We start from the raw sequence: 27361 nt of genomic DNA on the forward strand, positions 1-27361 counted from the left end.
TCTTTATACAACAACATTTCTATCTTCTTCTATTTCGCGAGAGCTTGAAGTCGAGCCTTGGCAACATTTCCATGGCACTTATTAAATACATGTATTATGATAATGACTTCATCTAAACTTTATCTTCTTCATTATACTATGCTGCAGATGCATTTAATTTCAACAGAAATATTGTCAATGTATGCTATGCCATACAGACATTTTACATTCCTTATTTAAATTACAAATAATAATTGACTATAAGGCCTTACAATATGTATTTATTTGTATTTTCTAACAGTGCCAGTCATTCAGACTACTTTGTACCAAATGATACAATAATTCATGAATTTTGAGGGATGTTGAAAGAAGTTATGACCTCTGTTGTACCCAGTTGTCAGCAACATCTTCATCGAAAGTTTCAAGAAACTAGCAATGGTCATAGTAGACATAAAACCAGATATACGGCTAAAAAATGTCACAGAAACATTTGGGTTTGGCCATACAGATCACCAAGATTACAGAAATTCCTCAACACCTCAACAATCAGTGATGTACCATACAATTCATTACGAAAGTTGAAGCAAACACACTCTTCCTCTCTTTGATGTCTTGGTCACAAAAAGAGGTTCAAACTTATTCACAAAAGTACACAAGAAACCTACTCATACAGAATGTCACATTTAAAATTTGACCACCCCCAGAATGTAAACTAAGGAGCTGTTTACAGTCTAGAACAGAGCCAAAATCACGTTACAGAAACAAAATTACTTCAATAGAGAAATTGCGACTATAAAACATGATCTGGTACTTAACAGATACCAACATCAGTAACTCCATTACCAAACCACTGAGAAACAATCACCCACCTTCTGACAGAATACCTTATGCCATGGCAATTATCCCATGCAACATAGGTATTTCAAAGAAATTATGCCATATTGAGAACTGTTATAATATCAGGACTATTTTCAAAACTAAATATAAAATCGGTGGGGCAATTATGTCAACTTCATAGTTTGATATGTGCAGCAGACCAGGATATGTGGCTACAGTATCCGCTATGATTGTGGCATGTTACAAGCGAAATAAGCAGACCCCTGGAAGTATGAATTAAGGGGGAAAAAACAAAATATACAAACATGAATACAAAGAACACCAAATATGTTAAAATTAACCTAGGGTTCTATAATTAGAACCTGATATCATATACAGGAAATACAAAGACTCAGCACATCCCTGTTAGTTAGTCCAGTTCGAAAATCAAACTCCACCGACTGTGCCTAACAGAGTAGATTTTGCCTGAAAACAGAGACAGATTCCAGTCTCCAAAATGTAATTTTAATTGTATTAAGACAATGGATACTATTCATGAAGCCTGTTATTTTAATACACCATCATAAACCCTCTGATTTAATGTAGCAGGAATGCTAAGCACTTTGCTATAACACAGTCTAACAAGATTTAAAACTCACACAAAGGCATCATAACATACATTTTTTATAATATTTACAAATGAACAGACTGAATGATGGTCTATTCTCCATTACAATATGACATTCCACAAATCTAAATACCAACCACACATTTCCAAATGCAGATTTGTATAAGAGTTCACAATTCTGCAAACTCAAATTCCTTTTCCACTAGTATTCAATGTTATTTCCTAGTTTTGATTTAATGTATTGGGCTCAGCAAACTATGACTATTAATTTCTTAAGACAATAGTAATAAGATAAGAATTGTGCCCTACTTGTTCACACAATTTAAATTCCTGTAACTTATATTTATGGGGCATGCTAAATGATGAAGTGTATGAATAATCCTCATCCACTACAAGAAATTAAAGAAAATATTCATAAACTATTCAAAAACAACTTTGCTGCGTCTAGGAACATTTTTTTTTCAAGACATGAAACATGCACAGAAGCAGAAGGCAGGTACTGGAGACTCTACTCTGATTGCAGGTCATACTGTAGGGGGAAAACAGGCGATGAACAATTGGCTTCTCTTGCAGGAAGCCTGCCATTAACACCACATGAAACCTAGACATCCAATTGCAAAACCTATAATAAATAAAATATGTGCAGAAAGTACAATAATTAAGTACTATGTAAGTTATCTTGCACCACAACATCCTAAGTTCAGGTCAATCTAAATAAAGTTAATTTACATCCTTATTCCTTTGAAGTCAAAGCTCAGCTAATAATATTGAAGCATTCAGTCCCTACCTGCAAGAAAACCCAGTATAATAATCAAGTGGTTAATTGCTGTATACAGAAATAATTACTGTTTAATTCCAGAACCACATAAAACCCATAAACACACTCTGTTGGCAAAATGCAGTTCATAAGTGTTAAAACAGGTGGAACATATAATTATCAAAGGTTAAAAACATTAAATTTCTTACTACTAGTCATTAGGAGTAAAATTATTAGCAGTTATGGCTGTGTTACCTCTATAGAAATATGCAGTAGTCATTACCAAGCAAACTTCGCAAATATATATTTCTGAATATTCAAGTTCATGTAACTTTGTTCTATTTCATACAAACTAACCTAACCTCAATCTAAAGTATTTATTTATGAATATCCAAGATCAAGTAACTTTGTTCTCAAGTCAAACTAACTTAACCTCACTCCAGACTTTCATGTGTAAGAAATATGATGTGAACACTGAACAAATGTTTGCATATCATCACATACCTAGTTCAAACATTGTGTTAATATTTTACATTTAAATTTTCGTTGCATCAAAGATTAAAATTTTCTGACTCAAGCTGTTGCGTTAATATCTTACTGAATATAAAACCAAACTTACCTGTGTGCTTGTTTGGCCATCAGGTGGGTCCACTACTATACCTTGGCCTCTCGTGGCTATGGTCATGGCTAACTATGATACGTTGTCAATTAAGCCACAGCAATAACATTAAATCTATGGAATCTCGAGAGTGGTACGCTGTATACTTCATAAAGAATTCTTGTTACACACTAACTACATTATCTGAAATAGGAAAAATATATGTAGTTAGTTCTGATTCCTGCAACTACATCAATTTTAAAAACCCAGCACTGCGGCTTTGTATATACATATCGCACATGAAGCCATAATGCTTAATTTTAAGTTATCCATGCTTTGCGTCCCCTCTTTTTCAAAAGACTATTTATTATTAAAAATCCTGGTGGGGCACTCCTGCCTTCCAAACGAAGGAGGTCCTTGCAAAATTTCAAACCTTGTTTACATTCCTTCACACAGTAGCAAATACCACTCAAACAAATACCGAAACAGTAATATCAATAGATTAACACGAAAACAACCACATATAGTAATGATTACTGGAGTATTAAATAGTGAAAAATCCTCGATCATCAGCCGGGCTACATACAAAATGGCGACTGTTCGCAATGATTAGTTCGAAGAATTAAAGAGGTCCAGTTTTATACTTGTATAACATTTCTTGCAATACTTAATATTTTATACGAAACCCTTGACAGTGTGTTACTATTTCTAAAGTTACAAAACAGCAATATATCTTACACAATAAGTGTACTAGGAACGAAACCTCTTTGACGTAAGATTTGCATGCACTGTGTAAACACGACTGCGCGACTCACCGGTGACATGGGCGTATGAATACTTTATATATGTAAATCTTTAAACATATTAAGTTATAAGCTGTAAAACCATTCTAATTGAACAAAAAGTATGATTTTTAATTTCACTGCCCCATACGAAATACACTGCATTAAATTTAATCAAGAGAAATGCAGACACCATGTACTATTTTTCTCAAAATATCAGCTGGGTAATGTACATATTTACCTCGTGTGGGCATCTAAAAAAATTGTGAAGTTAGTTTCGCGTGATGGTTTTAACTGTACAAAATATAGTTTTTGACCATTGAAACGTGAGTTTGTCGGAAGTGAACACTGTATTAGCAGTTCCATGTAAAAATTACCAATAATCGTACCACTATATATGAAGTTCAGCAGGTCGCGCAAGTTATCTGGAAGGATTGTCAGGGAAATTCCCAGGAATTGCTTGAGGGTCGTCTTTACTTTGCTTAGTTTGTAAACGGAATTATATTTGACACTATGACAGTTACAGTCTCCTTGTGAGGATAGTTTAAGTTATTTATAATATATACTTCTTGAACCAAAGCAATAAGCTAAAGTTTGGAATAGGTACGAAAGATATTTTCCTTACCGCACCCCTGGCGTCCAGGTTGCGTGAAGGTCAGGGGCAAAGCTATATGAGGGCCCCGAAAAATCCATAAAATCAATGTTCACGTAACACTATAAATCGAGTGGTGAAAATCCGCGAATACTTCGTTTATTCATTTTTAAGTACTTTGTACAGATATATAAAATGGTTTGAAAATATTTTACAAATAAAATTTGTAATGCCATGAATTTGTTCCAGGGCCACTGGATTGTTTAATTAATGATATTTAATTAGGCTACAAATATGCCACCATTCGTACCTGTCCAATCGCTCTACTCATCCTGCTTGACTACTGTATTTGAGCATCTTTTAGAGTGTGTTAAAAAAAGAAACTGTACTGTTGAGCACCTCCGGAAAGTGATTCAGTCATCTCTTCATGCAGGGATTCGTGAGCATTTGATTCATATCACAACTGCACATTGTAGGTAAGTATTGTATTAGTTTGTCAGTATTTTCCACCTGAGTAAGTTCCGTCTAGTAGGGGGAGTGGTGGTCTCCAGATACTCAGCCATAAACTGTCCTGAGGGTGTCCCTACCTCAAAAATGGACTGTAGACATGCCTAGATTTGGTTGGTTGAGCTTAATTTTTCACTAATAATAAGCCCATGAATAACTACATGAAGTTTGGTAGATGTTTGATGAGACAGCCTGTAGAAATGAAGTCCTGTAATTGGTCATTCCTAATTACCTTAAGCAGTGACAACACAGTTGAAAATTATACAAGGAAGACATGTATTTTACAGCTTGAGAATTTTTTTTTTGATTTTCATAATAAGTGTATATGCAAATACATTTTTTTTTTTCTGAAATGAGAAGTTTCCCATTTTCCTTTGCCAATTAAAGTACAGCAAACCATATGAACCAAGTCAGAAATCAGAACTCGGTATAAAGTCCTTCAGAAGCTGATAGACTCCACCTGATATAGAAATTCCTTCCCCATAAAATCATTCTCATCTTCACATGAGCCTGCCACTGGACCCTATCCCAAGCTTCATTAATAAGTCTACAATCTCACACAATTTCTTTAAGAACAGTTTTAATATTATTCACCCATATATGCCTATATTTACAAATGTGTTACTTCCTTATGGGTTACCTGACTAAAATGTTACATGCATAACTGACTAAAGTATTGTTTGCATATTTTACCTTCCATATGCATGCTCTATGCTTGTTCATTTTATCCTTTATTTGATCATATTAACAATGCGACAAGCAGAGCACTTTGCCTGCTTTCTTTAAATCAGACAGTGATGTGATATTCTTCTGTCAGGAATAATATATATATGCTGTTGGACCTGTTAAACATATTACTTGATCAAACCATCAAGCAACTTGATCATTCTGGTGGGGATGATAACACATGGCTCCGTGCTGAACAGTGCTCTGCCTTGCTGACTACATTGGAACAATGTGAAGCCACAGGCCTCCAAGAACTCACAGTCAAGGTGATTTTGATAGTATGCATAGTACATACTTTCCTCATTTTGTAACTGTGAAACATGAATTTTATGCAGATTACTTTGGGACTAGATTTATTGACATATTTGTGTTACCCAAGACATTTAATGAAGCACCAGAAACCTAGACACTGAGGTACTAAATAGGCAGTTGAAAAATGTGAGTTTGATTCTTTTAAAAAGGTGTTTACCCTACATCATAACTTACATTTGGATTTTTTAAAACCAACCTACAATTATGCAATTCACATGTTACAGCAAAAATATATAATGAAAAGAAAACTAACTATGGAATTATTGCATAATCCATGGGGAATAATTTTCCTCCACTGTTTATATTGAGATAGCTATACCCCAGCTGACACTGTTATACATTAGCTTCTTATCATGGAAGTTATGATTCAATCCTATAGTAGACCATATGGAATTTGTGATCAGCAAACAAGCATGTTTTTTCCCCTGAATATTTAGGTTTTCATTCCACTGATACTCAATATTCATCCACCATACATAATGCATGTGAAACCTGTCCATCCATCCAAATGGCAACCTTGAACTTCCTGCCTTCACCTCTGATACAGAACTTTGCTGGAAACAGTTTCTCTGGTGTGTGTCCTTCAATACCATTTCAATAGACTCGCTAACCCACCGCAGAGACCAGCTAGTCTCATACATTTGTGATTTGATCCAGTCTCTCCAAGTAGGTACTGGATTAATACTTTAGTACAGGTACTGTCATTCCAGTTCTTCATTCAACACTATACAACCTATGCACCTGAGAAAAAACAGTTAAATGAATCATTAAACAAAAATCATGACCTCCAGTTACTATCCAACCTTCATATCTCCCATTGGACCACTTTTAATTAGTATTTTGCATCAGGTTCGTCTGGACACGCGCCGTGCAGGAGATATAGAAACTGTTTCATCAGCAAACCTTTCATTTCACCGTATTCTGCGAGGTGGATTGGCAGGAAATCTGCATTCACTGGTCCTACGCTCTGTATGTGACAATGAAATTCTTAGACTCTTGGGCCGCCACTGTCCACATCTCCGACATCTTGATGCCACATCATCATGGCTTGTAGATGACAATGGGCTCCGATCTCTCTGTTTCAAGGTATGATAAGTCACTTTTGTACTTCCTATGGTTATGCGTATATAACACACAGTTTTTAGGCGAGTTGCTGTTCCTGGTCTTTTCTGTTTCTATAGACACCAAAGGCTGATCCAGTCTACAATAATATTAACTTTAAATTTATAGGGGGCCTTAATATTACTGAATCGATACTAGCTTTCTGGAATTACAGAAGACACACATACTCTCACTGGAGCCCAAAGTGGGCAATCCACATATTTTTTATTCATAAGATTAACCTTTTTTAGAAGCATTTTAGAATTAATATTTGTGTGAGATTTTTACATTTTCAAATGAGCAATTTCTGTAAAGCAAAGTCCCACTTTTTTCACAGGAGCAAGAGTCTCATATTTTGCCTCCTGATGGCTGCTGTGGTGACATCAGTGAATGGTTTTCTGCTATTCAACCATCTGACTTGAACACTTGCTCTCAAAGTCTTCAAGAGGTTCGCATCCAAGATACCAACACATCAGAGCTTGGTGTTGTAATGCTTCTTCAGTTCATCCCAAACCTTAAGTCTCTCGGAGGGTTTATATACTACAGGTACCAGCATCACTTGTGTTTCATCTGAGATGGTGGCTCACCGAAGTCTGGTGTAATTTATTTTGGAACCCACTATTAATAAGAACGTTTGTGCCATTATGTCATGAACAACAGAGTCCATTTAACAAGATCATGTTTACAGAGTGTTCATTGAGGCCTTGATGGATGAATAACATGCTTAATTTTATTCTCTGCTATGGCCCTAGATTAATTTTATAATTCAGCAACTTGCTGAAACCTGCTTTTGGATCAGTAATCAACACTTGAGTATAAAAGTTCAATCATAACTTCCAAATTTCTTTCATCATCCTATATAAATGCAGGAATAGATGAAGCAGTGGTGTTTCACTTTCAGGGTACAAAGCAACACCATCTTCCAGAAAAATTATATTAACTGTATTATAGGATAAAAATGGGGTTATTTATTTTTAAGGTGTCAACTACTGACTAGGCTCTGTACTGCAATATTCATATAAGCCAACTGAAACTAATAAAAAAGTTAAGGGTTTATCTCTAGAATGAATTTGTTATCATTGTGACATTATCCATCCTTGCATAGCCCCTGTAGCTGCTGGTAACGTCCTGCTCAAACATTGAGGGACTGACCATCTTGCTGGTTTTTCTTCCTCCTACTTTAAGTAGTTCATCTTCTCACAGCTCCCCCTTTGTTAATTCCAGTGGTCTACCTTCCATCTGTATGGCGTCTTTTCTAATCCATTATTCTGATCTTGCTCTTCCTTGGGTAATTTCCTCTCTTTCAATGTTAAAATCTTTATATGCAATCACTTCTTTATTCATTCTTAAAACATGTCCATACCATCTTATCCTGTTGTTTCTTTGCCTTACAAGGCGTTTATCTTTAGATTCATTTTTTAATTTCTTGTTTTTTTCTTGTATACTACTTTAAAATATCATGTCTGCAGCGAATATTTTACTAATATCTAGTTTGGTCCATATCCAAATTTCTGCTCCATATTTTAGTATGGGCTTGCAGCAACTTTACACCCCTTAGGCATTTCCCATTCCAGTGGATGTCCCTCACTAACTTGAAAAATGTTAAAGATAAATTATGTCCTACTGTTTCTCTTATTATTATATCACCTATTACCAAGTTCAACTGTACAGGAGATAAAGCAGTTTCCTGTCTAACCTTTCTAAATATTTGGAAACGTTTAGGGTTTTTTTTCAATCTGTGACCACAGTTGTCATAATTTTTCATTATCTACATATGCCTTTTTGAGGTAAATAAAACCCAAATATGATGAACCATAAAAACAGACTTTTCATAAGGAAAGAACTCTCATAACATGGTTTTAAGATTACATACGTGACTCAAACCAGACATTTTCCTCAGATAGAATTATGAAATCATTTTGAAATGAAAGAGGACAAACAAGCAGAGCATTTCTTTAACCTTTTGACAATAAATAATTTTAAAATTGTAAGATTTGAGATTTTCACAGCAGTGAGTCTGAAGATTGCTGTCTTCTGGGTTGTTGCACTGTGTAGTCTGGTAGATGCCTTTGTCATCAGAGCGATGAATGATTCATTGCCCTGATGATGGAGGCAGCATGATATCTGAAACGGTGGACATCTACCAGACTACACAGCGCAACAACCCAGAAGACAGCAATCTTCAATTTCAAAATTTAACTTTCTCATTTGAGTCATCCTCGTATAGCAGCACGATTAAGGAAAGTGTCATGAAGAGTATGCAGTATTAATGTCTATTGTGATTATAGGAATGTAGGTGATGCAATTGTGCATCTATCACAGCACCATGAGGGGAAGCTGAAGCTAAGCCTCACAGACTTATGGGATACTTGTCTGTCGCCAGAGAAGGCTGCCATCCTCGCTACAGCTGCTCCTCACCTAACCAGTCTCTACACTAGAGGAAGCTGGCTACACAGTGTCGCATCATTTTCCCATCTCGTAGTACTCACTGTTGACTTTGATTTTGTAGACTTCTCACCAGCACTGGAAAGCTATCTGATAGAGCACGGACAGAAGCTGCGGAAGCTTGTGTTGGTTGATCAGGTGGGGGATCCAGTATGGAATTTTCTTCATATGCTGTAATAATTACCTAGGGTTGTTACAGGTACTTTTGTGTCATTAATTTATTAACATATCAAGCAAAAAAACTGGTCAGTTAATAATATTAGTCACAAGAGCACAGGATTAATATTTTTATCAACCATTGTGCTAAAATTAATTATTCTAAACTTCTCTTATTTGCTGATATTTGAAAAATATTGACACATTGCCTGTTGAAGACTAAATTTCTAGAAGCTGATTACTAAAATTACATCTTTCATATGTAAAACCAACAGTATACATTTTAATTACTATGTCAGTGATTCAATTTTGCATACTGACTATAGAAAATATATTTCTGTTGCGTTGTATAATAAACTGACTCTACATTGTCATTGTTGATTATGTATATTCTCAGGCACCAAGGACATTAGGGCTTAAAATCTGTAACATAGGCATTATGTCTTGTAATTAATTAAATACAGTTCTAAAGCTTCAAAAAAGTACACTAAAGTAAATTAACTGTTATCTGTTGTTATGTATTAAATCTCATGCTTAACTCGTGCCAAATATAATTATAATGGTGTGAAGAAACCCATCTTACAAGTTCAGATTTTAAAAAAGATTCCGCTTCATATCTTGCATGTTCATGAACATTTGTCCTAATCACCAGATGCACTCTGTGGATGTGTCAATGCTGGCAGAGAATTGTCCACATCTGGAAGAACTTGGAGCTAAATTGGAAGGAGGATGGTATGGACAGGCTGGAAGTATGCTGCCTGAACTTGTGATATGTAGAATTCGTGTTGGGGCCACTGAAACACTGCATGCTCTCCTTGTTCATGCTTTGCATCTTGAGCACCTTGAGGTAATGTGCTCAGTAATGTTACTACACAGATTATACTGTAATTATGTCCACTAGTTGCTTTAATGCTGGACAAATACATTAAACTGTAAAAGCTTGCTCTCCGTGAAGGCGCATATATATATATATATATATATATATATATATATATGATGCACAGAGACATATTCCCTCATTTTACTGACTGAACTATTATGACTTCAAAATACAGGCATACCTCAGAGATATTGCGGGTTCGGTCCCAGACCACTGCAATAAAGCGAGTTGGCTATTTGGTTTCCCAGTGCATATAAAAGTTATGTTTACACTATACTGTAGTGTGCAATAGCATCATGTCTAAAGAAAACAATGCGAGAATTGCCAAAATGTGGCAGAGACACGAAGTGAGCACATGCTGTTGGAAAAATGGCACCGATAGACTTGCTCGACACAGGGTTGCCACAAACCTTCAATTTGTAAAAAACGCAATATCTGCAAAGCGCAATAAAACGAGGTATGCCCGTATAAAGGTCTTTAAAGTAATTTACCATTTCTAATTAGCTGATAATGCCCACATTCATATTCTGTGTCCTGTACAAAATTTCATGTAAAGAACACCTAAAACTGAGGATTCCACTTTCTCCTGATAGGTGGTGTTGGAAGAAGAGAATTACGGGGAAGGGGTGGAAATGGTAGATGACTCGTTAATCTCACAGATCCTGTCTGAAAATCCTCGTCCAGAGCACCTCCGTGTGTTCGTGCTGCGCAGTGAATGTAACCTGACAGCTCTTTCAGTGCAGTTGTTGATAAGTTCATGTCCTTCGCTGAGGTTCATAGGTGATCTTCATGCCTGGGCTGGTATATGTGACAGTGACATGGAACAGCTGGCTCAGGAAATTGTGGATAGAAATCTGGATCTCATATTAAGTTACAGAGACACACTGCTACCGTATCGCAGGGCTCGATGCCTTGTGGCCAAGACCTAGAGCTTCATCTAGCCTCAGGCTAGGGTATATACCTGGTGAGCACAAAGCAGAAACAATTTGTAATCCTATGAATGAGTATCTTTTTTGACTGTGGTCTTCTGCTTTGTGACATTTGTAATCTTCTGAATGATTACCAATGTTTTGGAGGAATGTCAGTAATCACCTACAAAACTACACGGCATCACAATCTAGAAAACTGGAATCAATATTTTCGCTCCTGTGAGAACCTCAAATCTCTGATAGCGCTATTAAATTCGGCATTCACAAGACAAGTTGCACTAAAGAAGTATTTTTATGAAGTATGAGTTTGTGACTACTGTGTTGTGAGATACAATGCTCAGGGGTCACAAACCATATCATAGGATAAATACTTAATAACAACATAAAAAACAGATCTTTCTCACTGTGTCAGGTCACGAACAAAGGCTGAAGTTATGTTATTGGAAAGTACTCACCACCCCCCCCCCCACCCCCAAAATGCCACTATTCAGTTTATTTCAACACAAATTCTAGCATTAGGATTGAACCTGGTCTTCTGGGTGACCATTGGAGCTATGACACTTGCATTTCATTAATAACTGGAAGATCATATTACAGCACTGTAATAAATAAACATACATTTCTATGAAAAGTTGTGTCATATAAATCTGAGAACTGCAGTGAAACCTGTTTAAGAAAATATCAGAAGAGGACTATGAAAATTGTCAATTTTGTACAGGTTTCTGTTTCATAAAGGGTCTTATAAAACCACAAATGAATACACAATACATACCCATAGTGTAAAAGTATAAAGTTGTCTAACTGAATCTTTTCCAACAGACTTTTCTTCTGGGTTGTAGTGCTGTGTAGTCTGGTAGAAGTTTACCAATGTTTCAGAGGTTTTACTGCCTCTATCATCAGGGCTACTCATCGCTCTGATGGTGGAGGCAGCAAGAACCTCTTAAACACTGGTAAATGTCTACCAGATTACATGGTGCTTCAACCCAGAAGACAGCCATGATCATACTTACTGTCATGAGAACTTCAGATCCTACTGATTTTTCACGTGCTTTTATGATTTGTCACTGACGCACCATTTTCCTTTGCAACACAAAATTGTTCTGCTAAACACATGGAAAAACAAGCCATTCTCATCACTTTTATCTAAGTCCTTGAATTGATATCCTTCAGTGAGAGATGGCAACCCAACTTTTCAGTCATTTCATGGAACCATTCATATTAAGCCACTTATTTTTAGTCTCCGTAAGTTAACATGGTGGTGATCATTTTTGTATTAAAAGGCTAATGTCGTACTTTCTTAAATTTATCGCTACAAATAGACAAGGTAAGAAAAGAATGTTTATCACAGATAACTAACCAAGTCCTTCCTTATCTGTTTCAAAACAAGCTGAAAATTTTCACAAGGTACAGCATGACTCATTTCATAATACAAAACACAAAATAGACGTAGATTGAGTCCAGAATCTACAGTGCACGGCAAAAACAACAAATTCAACCCAGAAGACCACAGTCAACTTCTGTACCAGCATGAGAATTCCCTTTAATGCAGTTATTTTCCATTCTGTTTCTGCCTCTTAGAGGTAATTTTATGCAAAATTTCTCTTCTCATTTTGACCAAATAAATATACTAGTTAAGACAATTCCCATTTCAGCATGATTTCTTCATGCACCAGATGAAATGCCTGTTGTATCCCCACCCTATTAAACAAATAATTCAAATTATATCATAAATGTAATGTAATAACTTAAGTCCAGTGTAATACTTTTCTTCTTTATAATGAATGGATTATACTGAACTGGAAAGCAAAATACTTTACCAAGAGTTCACCGTTTTCTCATACAGGGTTGCATACAGCCAAGAAATCTGAATGCAGAATAGAATGAACCAACATATTCCAAACATTTCATATATTCACCTAACAGTAAGATGTGTAATTTCATAATAATATTGTATGTGTTAAAGTAGGGTGTGTATTTGCCTACAACCAAAATAAAATCACTATGAATGTTTCAAATTATTCTTATATACCAAATACATCCACATATTTATCCTCAAATTTATAAATCCTAAATTTATATAACAAGGTAATAACTTCCTTTTCCAACTACAATTTGTTATACAAATTTAGTATAACCAAAATAAATTGAGTATGCCTTACAATGAAAACTTCACTGTAGCAAGATATTTAGTACCGTCAGACTGTTAATGCTATCTACAGCAAGATCTCAATGTAAGAAGACTGGAAAGGTGTATTCCATACCAGAATACACACGTGTTCTTTGCAAATTTTGAAATAGTAATATTATGTAAGATTTGAGGTTTTCACAGCGGTGAGTATGAAGATTTGTCTTCTGCGTTGATGCGCTGTGTAGTCTGGTCGATGTTAACAAACATTTCAGAGGTCATACTGCCTCCGTCATCAGGGCGATGATGGAGGCAGTATGACCTCTGAAACGTTGGTTAACATCAACCAGACTATACAGCGCAACAATCCAGAAGACAGCAATAGTAATATTATGTTAATTATCTTCCTTAGACAACTTTAGTTTTGAAGTATACAATTCAGGTGGTCTAAAGTCTTGTTTAAGTGTCATAAATCAATGATAGCATAGGGCACTTTAGGTATGTGGTAGCATAATGGACTCATACATATAGAATCACAGGATCGAATCCTGGTGAAGTCAATTTATTCTTTATTTCATGCATCTACCACATTATACAAAGAATTATTATGTAAGAGTTTTATATTTTATGAAAATATATAACCATACATCACTACCTAGTCCTAAAGCAAGTGGCACTAGTGTCGACCCCATCTCACAAGTCTCTTCGTCCACCATGTTGGTATTACAGATTGCAGAAAACTGAAAAATATGATATTAAGGTACTCCCCACCAACACAACCTCCATACCAAATTTCATCCAAATTCATCCAGAGTTTCTTTAGTTGAATCACACAAACAGACAGACATTCATCTCATGCAAATACATAAAACGGACTTACCGACTGTTCTATAGTTTCTCCTTCCGTGTATTCCCGTTGTGAAGTAATGCAACTTATCCAGCAATTCTGTCATTGTTGGAAGCACTTTTGGAACCTCGGTTTCACAATATCTTGTAATGCCTGATTTGATTTTTTATGGATTTCCAAAATATCATATAATCTCCTCCGTTTGAGTTTGTTTTAGTCTCAGAAACAAAACAAAATCACAAGCAGAAATCTGGCAGCCAGATGTAGAGATTACAGGAAGTGAAGGACAATGGCCAGATATCACCGCACAACAAAGCAACCCAGAAGAAAGCCATCTTCTCACTTGCCACTGTGAAAACCTCAAATCTGACATTAGCACAGTTTGCTGCTCCTTGCTTTTCAGTACATGCCTAAATTTTCACACGAGAAGCTTCAACCATTACTTTAAAATATCACACACACTATAAAACAAATTCAAAACAAAATGCCACGTTGTATTGCACACAGGAACTACAACCTCTGCAATAAACACAAGTCAACATTGAAGTGCCTGAAAATGCAATTATCTAAGTTCCAACACAGTACCATACAAGGCTGGAATATATCGCCCCCATAACAGAGAAGACAGCAAGTACAACAAAACATTCTACACAACATTTGAAATCAGACACCATCCACACCAAACATCGACCTACAAGGAGGGCACACGAAGAAATTGGTTAAACCCAACCAAATGAAGTGGTACAAGTATTATGACCAGGTAAAAGTACCTAACTGCAATGACAATGGATAATAAGATGCAAACATCAATGCAATATGCTGTTGTTTCTTGGCTCTACAACCCCGTTGCGGGTTTTCGCCGCCTCCTTTTTCGGAGGTTTCTTGGTCTTGAAGTGTGCATTTATGAGTAGTGAGTGACCAGCCCACTGACTGCACAATTTCTGTTCAATCCTGATTTGATTGCCAGAGCCATCTAGCAGTTAATCAGGAGACTTGGGTGAAAAATGGCCGCTGAATTTTGCTTATGAAACATCTCGTATCATGCTCGTAAGTTTCTTTTACATGCCGTAAATCTACATGGGACCGCCAGCTTTACTTCTCCTCCGAAGGAAGTTGTGCTACAGATTTTATCACCCTTAAAAATCCATCGACCTCGACCAGAATTGAACCCGCGAACCTTGGGTCCAGTGGCGAGCACGCTAACCACTAGTCCACCGAGGGCGACAATGCAATATGTAATATTTATTTATTTTAAAGATTCTTCAACATGCTCCAAAAATGATTATGTATGTCTGACATTACCATTTTATTACTTTATTATTGAATTAAACATGTTATGACTGGCTAAAGAACAATGGTGATATTCACAAACATGTGAAACTGAGAACACTCTAATCATAGTTTTGAATCTGTAGCACACTGCAATCTCTGATGACCACATGCACAGAACAAAAGTTAGCGCAGAGCTGCAGGAGTGTTATGTTTAACAAGGTGGTCTTCAGACATTAAGAAATAAGAAACGCATTTCTGCTTCAGTGAATTGTTTTCTGTGGCAAGAGATAAACTAAAAATGACACGACTTGCAAGTATATAACAAAAAATTATTGTAGCTAAGCAAGAGAGGAAAACATACATATGTTCTTTCCTCTCAATTTTGGTAGCAGTAGTAGAGTAGGAGCAGCCATTAAGACCTTTGGTTTTTTCTGAGAGCTGGATGCTCAATAGCAGGCCTCTTACATCTTACATTTTTGGTAGCAACAGTACAGAAGCAAAGGATCTGTTTCAAAGTCTTTAACCCAATGGTAAATATAAATAAACTATGCAATAACAAATATGACAGGAAAATATATGCAAGAAAAAATAGTTATTACAGAAATTCAGGCCTTACGAAACATTGTTAAAGTTCAGAGTGTCATATGAATACACAAACTGCACTGTTTGCTTCACTTTAAAAGAGTTCAGGATGATCACTTTACACACTCCACGCATTCAACAAAAGTCATTTATTTACCTTCTCTTCTTCACCTCCTTGTAATTCCTGAAACTGAAGCTACACCCTTTCTTGGATTCTTACCAGCATCTCTTCCCATATTTTTTCTTGAACTCTTATTTGCAATCCTCTGTGAACTTGAACCTACATAATTCCTTTGCCTGTTTATGCCCCTTCTTGATCTTAAACCTACACCTTTCCTCTGACCCTTGATTTGACTTCTGTCAGATTCATCACGTTCATTCTCTGAATCAACTGAGTCCGAACTTTCAATAGAGGGTCTCCCTTGTCCCTTTGGGTCTGATTCATCCAAGACAAGAAAATTACTGCTTCCTTCGGATAACGAGTCTTCAGTGTTCTCATCTTGCTTCACAAATAAAATGTCAAAACCCCGATTTAGAGACAGCATCTTTAACACTTCAAACTCTTCTTCAATACTGACCACAGTTCTCTTATCAACACCTAAAGAAAGGAGAAGAATAATACATCTGTTCACTCTTTCTGACCATATTCACAGTCTACTATATTCTAATCCAGATTTATATAGATAAACCAAACTGCTGCTAACCTTTGCTCTGTACTTCAAGAAATGTAGGCCTCACTCCACTGGATTCATAAATTAAACTGACGGTCACTGGGAAGGATCTTCTGTTAGTCTCCCTTATTGTGAACATCACAAACATATAGTCAGTGCTGCTGAAGAGCTTTATTCCTCTGGACTTTGCCAACTCCTGTGAGATGAAGAGTTTATTTAGACAGATCCAGCACCTGGTTCACGGTCCTCGTCATGTGGACGCACAATTCGAGTAACATTGCAGAGGTTAATGGCAAATAATTACAGTATAAATAATCCAATCAGACACTAATACAGTTACGGGCATCCATCATTTCAAAAATGACATCAACAAATTCCATCATGAGCCTATAATATTTTTCTGTTAATTGCAATATAAATGAAACAATAAACTGAGCACAACATTGATTTAGTTCCAGTATCTAACATAAATAAAAATAAACTCTCAGGTGCCAGAGGTAAAATAATTACATACTAATATTACTTCAATTAAGAAAAGCACATTCCAGGTGAGATTTTGCCAACAACTGGCAAACTGCTGCATGTGGGAGGTTTGAAAACAAATTAATTTACTGGACGGTTTCATGACACACATGCATTCTTGGTTTTTCTGCACAGAGAACAGTGTGTGCGAAAGTGGCATGCAGAAAAGTCAAGAATTCAACATAACACACCAAAATGCTACACTACAGACAAGTGATGTTTTGCCGAGTTAAAATGGAGCCACAGAATCGGCCTGTATCACTCTCATCTTCATTCAGGGAGACACATACAAGGTTGAAGATTTCTGTCTTCTGGGTTGTTGCGCCGTGTAGTATGTTAGATGTTTACCAACGTTTCAGACATCATACTGCCTCTGTCATCAGGGCGATGAATGAGCCAATTGAGTGGAGCCCTCAATTGGCTCATTCATCGCCCTGATGATGGAGGCAGTATGACGTCTGAAACGTTATTAAACATCTACCATACTATACGGCGCAACAACCCAGAAATCTTCATACTCACCACTGTGAAAACCTCAAATCATATATACGAGGTTTTTACCTGATGATACATTAATGTCCGACATTCACAAAAAATTATAAACGATCTGCCTATTTAATCAAGAATACAGTCACTTGCTGAATATAATTTTACATATTTTACATGACCGCAAACTTCTTTCCATGTAAATTGAGATATTTCATTAGCTTCTTTTGTTGTGAGTTATAAAAATGACATCCAAATTGAATGTAAAACTGCATGTACATGTTCTTTTAAACATGAGTGATCTATATACTGCCCATGCTGTTTCATGAGATCATACAGCTCCACCTTCAGCATGTCATATGAAAATAGTATTTTACAGTCAATGAAATCTTCTTGGGCAATCAGCTGCAGCAATTTGGTTGCTTTGTGTAACTAACTGACGCTGCAGACTGCCCGATTAGTTTTTGAGTCTGGTCTCTACAGAAGCTTCAAATCATGTATTTTACGAGGTGCGATCGGAAGGTTTCCAGACTGCGCGTATAAAAACCCGTACACTTATCTCAGGTATTAAATTCATCCATCACCCTCGAAGTAGTTCCCCTGGGAGTGAACACAATGATCCCAGCGCCGCTGCCAAGCCTGGAAGCATCCCTGGAAATCTTTCTTTGTCAGCCTGTCAAGCACCATCTGCGATTCTGCCTGAATCTCTTGTCAAAGACTCGCCAAAATGGCTATGGAAACCTATGAAATGCTAAAGCAAGCATTTGGGGAGTCCGCAATGGGTCGTGCACAAAATTTTGTGTGGCATTCACGTTTTAAAAATGGCCGAACCTCTGTCGATGATGACGAGCGTTCTGGACGACCATCTTCGAGCACAACGCCCGAAAATGTTACGAAGATTCGCCAGGCCATTCACGAAGATCGACGTCGTACCATCAACGACTTGTGCGACATTGTTGGGATAGGCTATGGGACCTGTCAGCTGATTCTAAAGGACGGAAGCGGCCGTCAAAGTGGCGCAACCACAACTGGCTGCTGCATCATGACAACGCGCCAGTGCACACCGCCCTCAAAGTTCGGCAGTTTTTGGCCTCAAACACCATGGCCGTCATCCTGCACCCTCCTTATTCGCCGGATTTAGCTCCGTGTGACTTCTTCCTCTTGCCAAAGATGAAAATTCAGCTAAAGGGAAGGAGATTTGAGACGATAGAAGAGATTCAGGCAGAATCGCAGATGGTGCTTGACAGGCTGACAAAGAAAGATTTCCAGGGATGCTTCCAGGCTTGGCAGCGGCGCTGGGATCATTGTGTTCACTCCCAGGGGAACTACTTCGAGGGTGATGGATGAATTTAATACCTGAGATAAGTGTACGGGTTTTTATACGCGCAGTCTTGAAACTTTCCGATCGCACCTCGTACATGCATACTACCATTATTTCATAACACATTTTTGATCCAAAAATTAGATCCCCTGTTCTGCACATTGTGGCATGATGCTGTGTCAGTTACAACTGAGTGATCAGGTAAATGTAAATTAATTTTTCTTCAACTTCTTGTATTTTCACTGTTCATTTCATTGTGACAGTGTCCAGCTTTTTGTATTAATTTATACATTAAGGCATTGGAAGTAAATTCTGTTTCTTCCTCCAGCATAAACCAAAATCAGTCTTCAGACCTTGACTGAGACCATCCGTCTGTATGTGCCTTCTTTCTCGTATCTGGCAACTGTTCTAAGACTGGATATCTTCATATGTCAAGTTCCCATCAGCAAACATAAAGGGTTAATTGGCATCTTATTTGCTTGCACAAACAGGATGAGTAAAACATTAATCTAACTTCCAATAACTTAAATATATTTACTTAAAATATTAATCTCATCCCTTCAAATCCTAATGCTAGGAATTTCTGGAACTTAAACTTTTCATGGAATGGCAAAACGGTTCTTTAGAAACTGAGATAAAAAAGAACAAAACAGTTGGTGATAATAACTGTCTTCTGGGATGTTGCACCATGTAGTCCGCAGTCTGTAGTCCGGACTACGCGGTGCAACATCCCAAAAGGCAAGTCATCTTCATACTTCTTGCCATTAGAATTTCTGTGGCCTGGCTGAAGCAAGGCTTCTGTTGGTAATCTGTACAAAAAGAATATAAATATAGTATGTTCTATTACAATAAAAAATGTTACATTTTACAAGCAAAGGCAATTGAGTATGTTAACATGTACTTTTCCACAACTTCCTGATTCTTTTAAATTTATTTTATAAAAACACTGAAATGTGTGAACTAATGTATGGATTTTCTAAATTTTCTATTTTCTGAGATATTATACTTAAAACTAAAATATTTTTGTTGCTTTGCATATGGGATTTGAGTTGTGGATTAACATGTACATTAATTTCAAATATTAATTATTTAAAAAATTAATGTGAAGTATGTTACAATGAGAATTCATTGTAACTTCTTCCACCCTGTTGGTACAGTGATAGTGAGCTAGCCTAGTATTATAATGGTCCTAGCTTCAAAACCAAATTGTCTCCTCTAATATTACAAACAATGGACAATTTAGAGATGGGATGAGATGATGTCAAACATAATATTAGTAAAACTAGTATTATGTTACCTTTGTAAGTGTGATCTGATGTTTCCTGTCATGGTAAGCTTCTACACACAGCTGAATAGACTGTATAAAGTGGATAATATCCCCATCATTATTCAAGGGACTGGTCTTTACCATCTCTCTTAAATTCACTGAGTCAGGAAGAAAGTAACGTACCACAGTCCAGGGACCTGTATATCACCAAAGGAGGAGAAATATCAAATCATTAAACAAAAATATATGTGCTCTTTAACAGGGCTGTGGAGTTGGAAGCAATTTTAGGTGGAGTTGGAGCCGGAAAAAATGTACCAACTCCGATATAAAATCTTAAGAAAATACTATTTTAACACTTTCGCTGCCCTGTGAGCCGCCGGCAGCCTTGCGCTTAGGGAGATTCAACGACGCGTTGAGCAACATGGTGTGGGAATAATGCTTTGTAACTTTGGCTCCGTACCTTAAGAATACAAACTGTCTACAAATCAACCAATTTCTGCAATAACCATTAGACTTATATTTAAATATAGGTTATAAGTGGTGGTGATGAAATCTCTTATGGTACCATTTTAGTAGGTTTATTAATACATATTGAGCCTATCAACTTATTCAGGGCATATACAGAGTGGCGCACAAAATAAAACCCCGACTGAAAGTTTAGAAAAAATAACATTTCATGGAGATTTATGCTTTATAGATTACATGCTCAATATGAACACTATTCTGTCACACAACTTCTGAAACACAAACAGCTACATTCATGATCACTGAATGGCAAACATCCCCCATAATTTCACCACACATCTGAACAATCTAAGCCCTGAGTTGCATTGCTGAATGAGGCTGGTTTTTTTGAAACCAGTTTTTCCTTAAGGTAACCCCAAAGGAAGAAATCACAGGGGTTTATGCCACGTTATTGGGTGGCCATGGATATGGACAGAAGTGGCTACCCAATAGCCAGGACATAAATCCCTGTGACGTCCTTATATTCAAACTTCAAATTGAGTATAATATCACCTTGTACAATACAGTAAAAAAAGTAAAGCCATCCCACTACATGCCATGTTGGTCGTTTGGTGGGAGTTGAGTTATAGCTCCTACTCATTCTTGACCTCGGCACTAGGTGGGGGTGAGTGGTCAGCATCACGCACTGGCCGCACTTTACCCCCGGGAAAGGACCCCAGTACCATTGGATAGGAGGCCGGGTGGGCCCCAGAGCTGGTCTGAACACAGAAGTTAGAGGAAAAATCCTCTGCCCCCATTGGGGATCGAACCCCAGTTGTCTAGCCCATAGCTAGTTACCATACTGACTGAGCTATCCTGGCTCTATATATTATTACAATAAAATTGGCAAAATTAAAATAAATATATTTTTCATGGGTTGTTTGACTTTCCACCACCAACAAACAACAAATTCTTTACTACCTCTGATAAGCTTCCTGAAATGTACATAATTGGGCTCACAATAACATCCCCTGGCTGATGCACTAAACTTCACAATGAAGTCCCTACCCTCCTTCATTACCACAACAGCACCTGCAATTAAAGAAAATGTCAACATTCTTGTGAAAGACAGCAAAATTCACTATTCCTGCCAGTCAGCAGTACTTTTATCATGAACAGTAGCAAGACATTATCTGTGATTTCTGTTGATTTGATTGTTACAGCAATCTTACATAACCGTTGTGCGTCATATGTTTACAACAAAAACTGTAATCGCTCAAAATTTATACCATTTCCAAATCTGGTTCCCTCTCACCTTGGGGTGACACCACATACAATTGGAATCAACGCCATTGCTGAAATGCACTTGCAACAATGGGAACAAAGGCCATTGCTTGATCAAACTGTTGCAATGGTAACAGATCTTTATCTCACAATAATGACCTTGGATACCACAGTTGTCTTTGCTCTTAATATGGAGACCAGAGTTCCTTAGACCCATGGCTATGACTGAAGAAACCTGGTGACATCACTGTCCTTGCTGTAATATGAACACCTCTGGAATATAAGTGTAAACCAAACTCCTCCTTGTCCTTGGCCAAAAACTCCTAGGCAGCAAATGTTTCATGAGCAGAGGCATTGTCGTGATGCAAGATCCAAGTATCAGGCTATGCCTTCTCCAACAAACAGCCTCATGAAACCTTGCCAATATTTCACAACGCTGGTACTGTCAGAATGAACCAATTTCCACATTTTCATCTGTCCAGCAAGTTTTTGGACATCCAGCTCTTTTAAACCTTTTATGCCACACGACACCCAACTCTTTCTTAGCATCAGCACCATAAACCTCTGTTAATATCTGCACAACTTCACTCATATTTTTATCTAACTTTGCACAAAAATTTGATATTAATGCAATGCTACAACAACCTATCATTCATTTTCCTGCTAAGATGAAAACATGTGCTTGTGCAATGCTGCCACTACTACTGCCTTATTTGCTTCACCAACACACAAGACACAACCACAGACATATCATAACATGTCACTACTTAGCTAATGCTCACTCGCTACTCAATGCAACATATATGTGGGCATTCCAGGAACATAATTGTCACCTTGTATGTCAAAGGACTGTCGACATTGTCCATGGGCATGTTTGTTATTACCCACACACATGAAAATTCTTGGTAAGACTTAACCAAACTTAAGGACAGCAGCGTTCCCTGCAGCGGCAACATTAACGAAGAAATGAAAACCTGCATTTATGGGAGGAAAGATGGTAGACAGATAAAGAAGAGTCTGGAAACAATTCTGCTTACTGGAACGTGAAAAGTAGTAACATTAATCTGTTAAAAGCATCTCAGAACAATGCGACACACTATTCAAGCTACTTGGACATAAAATTGGAAAAAAGAGGCAGTCAGCACGGAAGAGTAATTAACAACTTCCTGATAAAAAATGGATATATTCAAGGATGTCTGATCAGTGCCCTGTGAGTGGAAACCATAGCCATTGAAATGTTTTAATAAACTTATAACTCTGCCATAAGAAGCTGTCTTAAGTCACTGTTGATATTCAGAGGAAAATCTTTGTAATATCACCGAGTGAGATGGCAGCATTAATGTTTTATGACAGTGTGGGAACCAACTGTTCAATGTGTGTGTGTGTGGGTGTAGTCAAATTCATAGACAATTTGTTTTTTTTAATTTATTTTTGTATCTACACAACACAGCAAGAAGGAGTGTGATGGTGATGAAATAGCATCTATCTCAGACATAAGAAATGAAAGTATATCAGATATTAGTTCCAGTGACAGCGATTGTAAAAGAAGAGATGCTGATGGTGAGAGAGAAAGTGGCACAAATGACAGTGAACCTTGAATAAAACAATTAATAAAATGGCTTCAGGTTACTGATTTGGACCCTGGACCAAACACATCTACTCCACAGCAAAATATTGAGGCCTATAACTCAAATTCAGACAACGTCTTGTGGAATCCCTATTGCATGAAATAATGACCACTAGCTGAAGAATGCAGAAGGCTAAGGCAGACCATCCAGTGACCAATCTGAATAATGATTAAATCGTGACCCCCCACTTTACTGCTGATGCTGTGTAAAAAGCAAACAAACTGAGGAAAGAAACAATATATTAAATGCTTTGAACTGTACCACACAGTCAAAGGATACTGCAGAATTTTTAAACAGCTGTATTTGTAAATGTTTAACAGAATCAGTGCCAGTAGTGATGTTGTGCTAAATGTATCTTTCATTTACTACATAATCTGTATGTTCTGAATAAAAGTAAATGATCAAGAGTTCACTTAGAAATTTGATTTACAACCATAAAAAATGTATTTGTATGTGTGAAATATAAAGAAATTGTGTTGACATGTAAGTAATCACTGATGAATTTGTGAGAAAAATGCAGTAACTTTCAGTGAATGAGTGCAGTGACTATGTTGAGTGGCTCCCTTGTCACATATGCAGGTTGTAGATGGAGGAGAAGCTCTCCAGCTATGGAGGGTGGCTATAAATATATTGAATAATTCACCAACACCTGACAAATGGTAATCCTCCAGCTTGGGGATCAGATGAGGGGCCAACAGTTTATTATTGTAAATATCAAGCATGCCACAAAATGTCACTTAGGACCTTGAAATAGGGACATATGACAGGCTTTTGTGAACAGGGTAATGAACCTTCAGAATCTATAAAAGGTGAGGAATTTTTTGATCAGCTGAGATGTATCATTTTTTCAAGTGAGAATTTATATTAAATGTTTACACTGTGTTACAATGCAATTTTTTGCTGTTAATGGAGCATATGCTAGATGAAACTGGATTACCACCAATATCACAACTTAATTTCTAGTTTTAATAATTTTGAATATTGTATGCATGGTTGTACAATACAATATTTTACTTGCAGACAACAAACAGTCACTTAGGAAAGGTTACGTTATAATAATGCATTCAAATGCTCATTCAATAATCCAAAGACATTTTTTTATAACTTCTTACACATCAATTGAGCAAAGAAATGTTGACTGGTCAAACTACCATCACAGTCTCTCAAAAGAATGCTTATACCTCACGCAATTGTGCATCAGTTTTAATAGTACCATATACCTGTCAGATTGTGAAGCGTCAGTTTCTTCTGCAAAAAGGCACTCTCAAAATTTTGAAAGTGTTTATGAGAGCCCACTGTTCTTGCCACACGTTTCTCACTTGCAACATCTTTGAACTCCACTGGTTGTTGAAGAAGTTGTTCAAGTTCGTTCTTTCTCAGACGTAAAGCTTTCACTTCCTTTTCCAAATCAGCTAACTTTGACTGTAGTATGTCATCATTATCATGCTCTTCACCTGAAAAACAGAATTATCAAACATAACCTAACATATCTGGCCTTTTTACCTTTCAATCATGTGCCATCAATTCACAGGAACTCTGTCATGGCATACTATGTTCTACTTTTTTTGTTCGATTAATTCTGGATAAACGTACAGAACAAGGTTTGATTCCTAGACTCTTGCAGTATTTCCTATCGATGCCAAAAACACGGACAGAGGTAGGGGAGGAGATGGAAACAGACACTTCTAAAATCACCCAGCAGAGTTCCTTATAGACACTCAGCAAATTAGTTTAATTGGGTTTTTGGACTTTGTCTATCTGTATATAAAGGTGGCCATATAGTGCTGGACATACAAGGATGGCCATGTTTGTCAACTTATGCCTGTGCACATATCATTATCATCAGTCCAGCTTTCAATGTTGAAAGTGGTGACCCATCATTAGACACGTTCCACAATCTGTCTTTAACTGTGGGCAAATCCATGATGGGTTTTATTGGAAAAGAAAATCTTGGGGTAGTTTCCATTGCTTTCCTCAAGGTTTGTTTTAGACCGCCCCTAACATGGGGAACAGACGCCTTTTGCAGCCACCCCTAACCTGGAGAACAGACGCTACATGATGGATTTCAGTGGTATTTCCTCCACTAAGGGGACCATCACCCCGCCTAAAGGGGTTCCTCCGCCAGAAGCCGTTGGCCCACATATACAGATGGACATATGGAATTCCCATGTCTATCTGCATATAGAGGTGGCCATCTTGGTTACCACAGCAACCAAGGCAACCATGTGTTCTGGGTTGTAGTGTGGTTGAAATTCACCATTTCATAGATCCTTGCTGCTGCCATCATCAGGGCAATGAGTAAGCCATATGCATGGAACTGGTTTAAGGTATAAGAAACTGTAAGTCAACCATGGTACCCATGGTAACCAAGGAAAATACAGCAACCATGGAAACCAGAATAACCAATGGAGTGATGGTAATCATATAGACCATGGCAATTAAGGTAACCACAATAACAAATCAAAATGATATTCATGAGGAAGTTAGGTGGAGACTAAATTCTGGAAATGCTTGCTACTTCTTCTCAGTTCAAAATATTTTGTTTTCCTATCTGATTTCTAAGAACCTAAAGATTAAAATTTACAAAACAATAATTTTTCCTGTTGTTTTGTATGGGTGCAAAACATGGTCTTTCACTCTGAGGGAGGAACACAGATTTCAGGTGTCTGAGAATAGGGTGTTGAGGATATTTGGGCCTATGACACAAGACAATGGGGTATGGAGAAAAGTGCATAATGATGAGCTTAAAAATTTGTTCTCCTCCCCCATTACTGTCAGGGTGATTAAGTCAAGAAGAATGAGATGGGCGGGGCATGTGGCACGCATAGATGGGGCAAGAGATGTGCACTGGGTATTGGTCGGGAAGCCTAGAGGGAATAACAACCTCTATGTATTTGTAAGTTATGAAATGTATATAAATTCTAATTTTAAGCCTTACTCTGTAAAAGCAACTCAACTTCAAATGAAAATTCTTAATTACTGTGAAATAATCTATTTATAAATAAAATATTTCATAACAATTATTTTGTCAAGCATAATATAATATTCTTAAAAGACATCCGTAAAGACCTGTAACAACTACGTATTTACATTTAATTACTGTATCGGTACAATATTCCTATTACATGTTCCTCATCACTGGCCTAGCGCTATAACATAGATGTGGAACGCAAATTCTATTGTTCTCTTATCATTACAGTAAACATCTTAGTCTACGTAAGTCATGTCGTAGCTTTAATAGTGGAAAATAAAGAAGTTACGTGACTGGATTGCTAGTACTGGATATTAAGGACAAAGATTAACTGCCCTTACAACCAATTCTGCACTGGGCAACTACCATTACTTCATAAATTGTATCAACTAAGTAAACCTACAAAAATACACACCTTCCGAATAGCTATGATAAACAGCAGACATTCTGGTGAAAAAATTACTGATTTTATCACAAGATCAAACCATGCAATACAAACCACCTCTCACTTTTCGCGCACTTTCGCCGTACAAAATCTTCGTTACGACTGACTTAAATGCTAATAACTAGCACCGAACTTCCGGCAACGTGATGTAACTGAGCTTTAGAGTATCTGTGGCGTACTTGGAATTCAAAATTGTTCTCTCTATGTCCGTATGGACGTAGCACTGCTGTGAAACGGAGGTTCATATAAACCTTAGGTTAAAAAGACAGTTTGCACATTAGCTGGAGT

The 27361-nt window shown here is 37.1% G+C and overlaps 3 protein-coding genes across 9 annotated transcripts in view; 1 reads left to right on the forward strand and 2 right to left on the reverse strand.

The window, feature by feature from the left end:
• Window positions 1-3601, reverse strand: part of faf (ubiquitin carboxyl-terminal hydrolase-like faf) — a 64733-nt gene extending 61132 nt beyond the window's left edge. For 2 of the 4 annotated variants that reach the window (XM_022079519.1, XM_022079258.1), the window contains exons 1-2: window positions 3517-3601; window positions 2800-2982 (exon numbers count right to left, since the gene is read on the reverse strand). In XM_022079519.1, the coding sequence (XP_021935211.1) occupies window positions 2800-2865 (66 nt within the window). In that variant the 5' untranslated portion in view covers window positions 2866-2982; window positions 3517-3601. Of the gene's footprint in view, window positions 1-2799; window positions 2983-3211; window positions 3231-3315; window positions 3397-3516 lie in introns of those variants that run through there. The other 2 variants (XM_022079346.2, XM_022079432.2) reach the window with 2 other exon arrangements.
• A 167-nt stretch (window positions 3602-3768) lies between these two features.
• Window positions 3769-13223, forward strand: LOC110838087 (uncharacterized). Of its 4 annotated transcripts, none has more exons than XM_022080961.2 (8): window positions 3769-3886; window positions 4402-4628; window positions 5477-5651; window positions 6547-6783; window positions 7136-7344; window positions 9087-9381; window positions 10052-10246; window positions 10873-13223. In XM_022080961.2, exons 2-8 carry the CDS (start codon window positions 4447-4449, stop codon window positions 11206-11208), a joined length of 1629 nt encoding a protein of 542 aa, XP_021936653.1. In that variant the 5' UTR covers window positions 3769-3886; window positions 4402-4446; the 3' UTR covers window positions 11209-13223. The 4 variants fall into 4 exon arrangements, with proteins under 4 accessions (XP_021936653.1, XP_021936731.1, XP_021936818.1 ...); XM_022081039.2 differs by having other exon boundaries at window positions 3773-4163; XM_022081126.2 differs by having other exon boundaries at window positions 3773-4049.
• A 2250-nt stretch (window positions 13224-15473) lies between these two features.
• On the reverse strand, window positions 15474-27196 carry LOC110839384 (uncharacterized). Its single transcript, XM_022083580.2, has 6 exons — window positions 27044-27196; window positions 24878-25111; window positions 21727-21837; window positions 20332-20498; window positions 16739-16901; window positions 15474-16632 (listed from the first exon to the last, which is right to left on the reverse strand). Exons 1-6 carry the CDS (start codon window positions 27072-27074, stop codon window positions 16202-16204), a joined length of 1137 nt encoding a protein of 378 aa, XP_021939272.2. The 5' UTR covers window positions 27075-27196; the 3' UTR covers window positions 15474-16201.
• Window positions 27197-27361: the final 165 nt, after the last annotated feature.

The sequence above is a fragment of the Zootermopsis nevadensis genome, unplaced genomic scaffold, assembly GCF_977971745.1.
Source record: "Zootermopsis nevadensis isolate Lab colony 2312 unplaced genomic scaffold, Znev_1.0 Znev_ptg000010l, whole genome shotgun sequence".
NCBI lineage: Eukaryota > Metazoa > Arthropoda > Insecta > Blattodea > Termopsidae > Zootermopsis > Zootermopsis nevadensis.